The 6,217-nt window shown below is 46.8% G+C and overlaps 1 protein-coding gene across 2 annotated transcripts in view; it reads left to right on the top strand.

The window, feature by feature from the left end:
* Positions 1 to 454: 454 nt before the first annotated feature.
* Positions 455 to 6,217, top strand: part of TTF1 (transcription termination factor 1) — a 34,454-nt gene continuing 28,691 nt past the window's right edge. For both annotated transcript variants that reach the window (XR_004054021.1, XM_010372831.2), the window contains exons 1-2: positions 455 to 510; positions 4,518 to 5,900. Coding sequence is in view for 1 of the 2 variants with exons in the window: in XM_010372831.2 (XP_010371133.2) it covers positions 4,525 to 5,900 (1,376 nt within the window). In the remaining variant the exon portion in view is untranslated. The remainder of the gene's footprint in view (positions 511 to 4,517; positions 5,901 to 6,217) is intronic.

The raw sequence follows: 6,217 nt of genomic DNA on the forward strand, positions 1-6,217 counted from the left end.
TAGTTGCTTTGTTTGTCATCTGTCTTCCCAAGTTGTTCCTGGAGTTCACCAAAAACTCAGCTCAAATGTCACTCCTCAGTGAGCCCTCCCTTACATCTAAAGTAGTACCCACTGTCCCCTAGTCACTCTCCATCATGTTACCCTATTTTATTTTCCTTACAAGATAATCTGAAATTATCTTAGTTGATTTGTTTATCATCTGTCTTCCCAAGTTGTTCCTGGAGTTCACCAAAAACTGGAATAAATGGAATGCACGCATGCATTAGTACGTCAATGGAGGGGGATTCTGTCCTACTTTCTTCGTTTTGGGAGCACGCTCTACCCCACCTGACCTCTAAAGGACCTAGAAGGAAAATGGGTAGACAAATGCGCGCGCCTCCACTGCCTAGCGGCAGCCGTGTTACCATGACAGCGTGACGCCGAGGGGGCCGGAAGGCGACGCATTACTACTTCCGCTTCCTTAACAGCAGCACTTCCGGGTTGGGAGAAAGGTGGCAGCGCTTTCGGAGGGTAAGTTGAAAGCGCCTTTGTTAGTTGTTTCTGTATTTCAAAATGCGCACGTAAAAACCCAGCGTGGGGTGGTGGATTTCCCCGTCTTCTGGGAGACCCGCCTTTTGGCCTGAGGTCTCCAGGCCGCGGTCTTCGCCCCAGGCCTTATCTTGGGGAAACTGAGGTTTGGGTCTTTTTTTTTTTTAAAAGATGGAGTCTTGCTCTTGTCGCCCAGGCTGGAGTGCGGTGGCGCGATCTCGGCTCACTGCAACCTCCGCCTCCTGGTTTCAAGCGATTCTCCTGCCTCAGCCTCCCAAGTAGCTGGGATTATAGGCGCCCGCCACCACGCCTAGGTAATTTTTGTATTTTTAGTAGAGACGGGGTTTCACCATGTTGGCCAGGCAGGTCTCGAACTCCACACCTCAGGTGATCAACCCGCCTTAGCCTCCCAAAGTGCTGGGATTACAGGCGTGAACCACCGCGCCTGCCCGAGGCTTGGGTCTTTGGGAGTGAGAAGATGGAGAATTCACATCTGGTTGGTTCCTCCCCTCTCAGTCCTGGAGCGCCCAGCCCACCCGGGAGCAGAGCGAGGTCTTTCTGGCACCTCAGAGGCGGTGAGAGAATCGGGGACCAGGTTTGAGCACATACCTGCAGGGCGGGAAGTGTATGTTCTGAGTAAGGGGGGATAAATGCATATCCCTTCTTTCAATATGTTTGGAGCACTGGGGAGCCATTTGGGAGCAAGGTGGCCAAAATTCCAGCCCTCAAGAAGCCGATCATATTATAACTGCCAAAAGTGTGATGGGAACTGAAAAAAGCAGGGTTTCTGAAACCTAGAGAGAAGTGAGAGGTAGAGAAGTAGGCATGGACCTACCTCTCTCCATCTCTAGGCTAGATTATGAAGAAATGAAGACTTGCAGGTCTGTGAGGATTTTGACTTTATCTTAAGAATAACAGGAGAACTCTAAAAAGTTTTTAGCAGGGAGAGACTATATATTTAGAAGGTTGTACTAGGCTCCAGAGACCAGAGGAAGTATTTACAAAAAAGAAGGAAAGGAACTGATGGAAGGGGAAATGTTATATAAAGAAATCAAGGCCGGGCGCTGTGGCTTACGCCTGTAATCCTGACACTTTGGGAGGCCGAGACAGGTGGGTCACCTGAGGTCAGGAGTTCAAGACCAGACTGGCCAACATGGTGAAACCCCGTCTCTACAAAAAATACAAAGATTAGGCAGGATTGGTGGCGTGCTCCTGTAATCCCAGATTCTACTCCGGAGGCTGAAGCAGGAGAATTGCTTGAACCCGGGAGGCGGAGGTTGCAGTGAGCTGAGATCGCGCCACTGCACTCCAGCCTGGGTGACAGAGTGAGATTCTGTCTCCAAAAAAAAGAAAGAAAGAAAGAAATCAGCCGGGCGTGGTGGCTCACGCCTGTAATCTCAGCACTTTGGGAGCCCGAGGCGGGTGAATCACGAGGTCAGGAGATCGAGACCATCCTGGCTAACACGGTGAAACTCTGTCTCTACTAAAAAATACAAAAAAATTAGCCGGGTGTTGTGGCGGGCACTGGTAGTCCCAGCTACTCTGGAGGCGGAGGCAGAAGAATGGCGTGAACCCGGGAGGCACAGCTTGCAGTGAGCCGAGATCATGCCACTGCACTCCAGCCTGGGCGACAGAGCGAGACTCCGTCTCAAAAAAAAAAAAAAAAAAAAAATCATCTGTTCTGTTTGTGATTTTTTTTTTTTTTTTTTTTTGAGACGGAGTCTGGCTCTGTCTCCCAGGCTGGAGTGCGGTGGCCGCATCTCAGCTCACTGCAAGCTCCGCCTCCCGGGTTTACGCCATTCTCCTGCCTCCACCTCCCAAGTAGCTGGGACTACAGGCGCCCGCCTCGTCGCCCGGCTAGTTTTTTGTATTCTTTAGTAGAGACGGGGTTTCACCGTATTAGCCAGGGTGGTCTCGATCTCCTGACCTTGTGATCCGCCCGTCTCGGCCTCCCAAAGTGCTGGGATTACAGGCTTGAGCCACCGCGCCCGGCCCTGTTTGTGATTTTTTAAGAGGTCCTAAAAGATGGGCCTGAAAAGCATCTGCTGAAGTTAGTGGCTTTAAAGACACTCTTGCCAGAGCAGTCTCAGTGGAGTAGTGGGGTGGGAGCTCCAAGGATGTGGGTTAATAAGTGGATGAAAGGTGAGGTAATGGAAAGAGTGATTTCTCTATCAGGAATGTTGCTGTGAAGGGGAAGAAAGATAACAGCTGGATGAGACTTAGGGTTAGACGACAGTTGCTTTTTTCTTTTTTAAGTTAGAGGAGATTAAATATTATTGGTGTTTTGCTAGAAAACACAGGCTGAAGATACAGGAGAGAGATGGGGTACCTGGAGGACCACTATCTCTCTGAGAAGGCAGGAGGGGGTTGGGAGCCAGCACACATTTTCCTTCCTATAACGGAAGGAAATAGCCTTTGACAGAAGAAGGGACACTTCCTTTGTTGCAGCGAGAGAGAGAGAGGATGTGGCAGCACAAGCAGGTGTGTTAGACTTGGGGGAGTGACATATTTCTTGTCTAATACAGCTGATATTTACTACCCAGGATAAGTTAGGTAGCTTCTGTAGAAAATGTGCTTAGCATTCAGACTTTAAAGACCGCTGATATAGAGAGAGCTCCGGGGTCTGTTGTTAAGGGAAAATAGCAAGTGCAGATCACAATATATAGATGTTACCTTCTGTGTAAGAAAGGAGAAGAAATATGAAGATTATTTTGATTTTTGTACCATGTAAATGTGTTATTTAGCCAAAGATAAAATCTAAAAAAAAAAATGAAACCCAGAAGCAACACAGAGCCAAGAGAAAAATAAGACATGTTTGCAAAATTATATTTGTAATCATCTCTTTTGGAAAGTGCGTTTCCGTTACTGTATTTTAATTCCAAGTGCACACACCTGATGTGTGAGTATTAACGTTAGTGGCTTATGAAATTTATTCCAGTGTTTTGCAGAATGTTTGCTCTTTGGTGGACACTAACAAGGCATATCCAACTTGTTTCACAAAGAGGCTGACTTCTGGTTTGAGGTCAGTGGATACCTGATATCCCCACTGCGAAGCCGTTTTGTGGATCCTGCACTCTAATGGAGTCTAATGGCTTCTCCATGGTAGAAACACAGAGGGGAACAAGATGGATAAACCATCTTTTTCTTCCTTTTCTTTTTTTTTTTTTTTTTTTAACCAGAGAAGACAGCCTGTAAATGACTAAGTGTTTATTTTTTAAATGTTAAAGTATGTTACTTGGGAATCAGGCCAAGCCCAAGGAATCAGGGAAAACTTTCTTGAAGAACTGATCTTCAAACCAAGCTCTGAAGGATGGCAGGAGGCAAGGAGGGTGGGGAGACAGTGACGAGAATGTCATGGAGAGCTGGGGGGAAAGGTTGTGGTGTGTTTGAGGAACCGAAACGAGCTGCTTGTGGCTTAAACGCAGAGTTGGACAGATGAGTCAGAGGTGAGGCTGTGGGGGACAGGGCACTGTTGTTCTCTGTTAACTATTTTTTTCTCCATCATAAAGGCAGTGGGACCAGACAGAATTCCAGTGAGCCACCTGTGTATCTAGAATAATATAAAATTTGTAATCATGACTACAGGCTTGTCATTTGTCATACAATTTCATTTTGCTGTGATTTTTTTCCCCTGAGGCTATGTTTAAAATGCAAAAATAGGCCGGGGCGGTGGCTGACGCCTGTAATCCCAGCACTTTGGGAGGCCGAGGTGGGTGGATCACAAGGTCAGGAGATGGAGACTATCCTGGCTAACACGGTGAAACCCCGTCTCTACTAAAAATACAAAAATAAAATTAGCCAGGCATGGTGGCAGGCACCTGTAGTCCCAGCTATTCGGGAGGCTGAGGTGGGAAAATGGCGTGAACCCAGGAGGCGGAGCTTGCAGTGAGCCGAGATCGCGCCACTGCCCTCCAGCCTGGGGCACAGAGCGAGACTGTCTCAAAAAAAAGGCAAAAATAAACCATTGTTGTCGTCACATTTCCATATAGGAATAAAATGGAAGGAGAATCAAGCAGATTTGAAATCCACACTCCAGTTTCTGACAAGAAAAAGAAAAAGTATTCTGTACATAAGGAAAGACCTCAGAAACATTCCCATGAAATTTTTAGAGATTCCTCCCTGGTAAGTGAACAGTCTCAAATAACTAGGAGGAAAAAGAGGAAAAAAGATTTCCAGCATCTCATTTCTTCTCCTTTGAAAAAATCCAGAATCCATGATGATGCTGAAAATGCCACTGCTACACTCAAAAAGAGAAAAAAGAGAAGATACAGTGCTTTGGAGGTGGAAGAGGAAGCAGGTGTTACAGTTGTCCTTGTGGATAAAGAAAATATTAGCAACACACCAAAGCATTTTAGAAAGGATGTTGATGTCATTTGTGTTGATAGGAGCATGGAACAGAAGTTACCAGGAGAGCCTAAAACGGACAAATTTCAGGTACTTGCAAAGTCACATACACATAAATCAGAAGCACTGCACAATAAAGTTAGGGAGAAAAAGAATAAAAAGCATCGGAGGAAAGCTGCATCCTGGGATGCTGTGCAGGAGAGCCAGCGGGCAATGGATGCCCTGCCTCAGTCGGAATCCCACCAGGAGGAGTCCTGGCTTTCTATGGGTCCAGGGGGTGAAATGACAGAACTACCAGCATCTGCTCATAAAAACAAGTATAAGAAAAAAAAGAAAAAGTCCAGTAACCAGGAATATGAGACATTGGCCATGCCTGAAGGATCACAAGCGGGCAGTGAGGCTGAGCCTGATATGCAGGAATCCCGGCCTACTGTGGGCTTGGATGGTGAAGCTCCAGAACTACTAGGACCTACTCACAAAAAAAAGTCTAAGAAAAAAAAGAAGAAAAAGTCCAGTTACCAGGACTCTGAGGCATTGGCCATGCCTGAAGGATCACAAGTGGGCAGCGAGGTTGGGACTGAGACGCAGGAATCCCGGCCTACTGTGGGCCTACATGGTGAAACTGCAGAACTACCAGCACCTGCTTATAAAAACAAGTCTAAGAAAAAAAAGAAAAAGTCCAATCACCAGGAATTGGAGGCAATGGCCATGCCTGAGAGCCTTGAGAGTGCATACCGTGAAGGATCACAGGTGGGCCGTGAGGCTGGGATTGTGGAAGGCAGGAAGGCTCTTAAAGGGTTCAAGGAATCCAACAGTACAAAGAAGTTTAAGAAAAGGAAGCTTAAGTCTGTCAAAAGAGCCGTAGCGTCTGGTGATGGTTTTTCAGTGTCCAGTAAGAACTCTGAGAGCACACTCTTTGATTCAGTAGAAGGTGATGGCGCCGTGATGGAAGAAAGTGTGAAACCCAGGCCCCGACAAAAGAAAACCCGGGCCTGTTCAGCAAGCAAGCATATGCAAGAGGTGCCAAGGTAACGTGGGAGTGGTATTCCAGCTACTGGTGTATTTCTTTTGTATGGATTCTGCCCATGCCTCTTTATTTAGCACAGACTCTTTTTTTTTTTTTTTTTTTTTTTTTGAGACGGAGATTTGCTCTTGTTGCCCAGGCTGGAGTGCAATGGTGCAATCTCAGTTCACTATGCCCTCCGCCTCCCGGGTTCAAGCGATTCTCCCAAGTAGCTGAGATTACAGGCAAGCACCACCACACCTAGCTAATTTTGTATTTTTATTAGACACGAGGTTTCTCCTTGTTGGTCAGGCTGGTCTCAAACTCCTGACCTCAGGCGAT

This window comes from Rhinopithecus roxellana, chromosome 16 (genome assembly GCF_007565055.1).
Source record: "Rhinopithecus roxellana isolate Shanxi Qingling chromosome 16, ASM756505v1, whole genome shotgun sequence".
Taxonomy (NCBI): Eukaryota; Metazoa; Chordata; class Mammalia; order Primates; family Cercopithecidae; genus Rhinopithecus; species Rhinopithecus roxellana.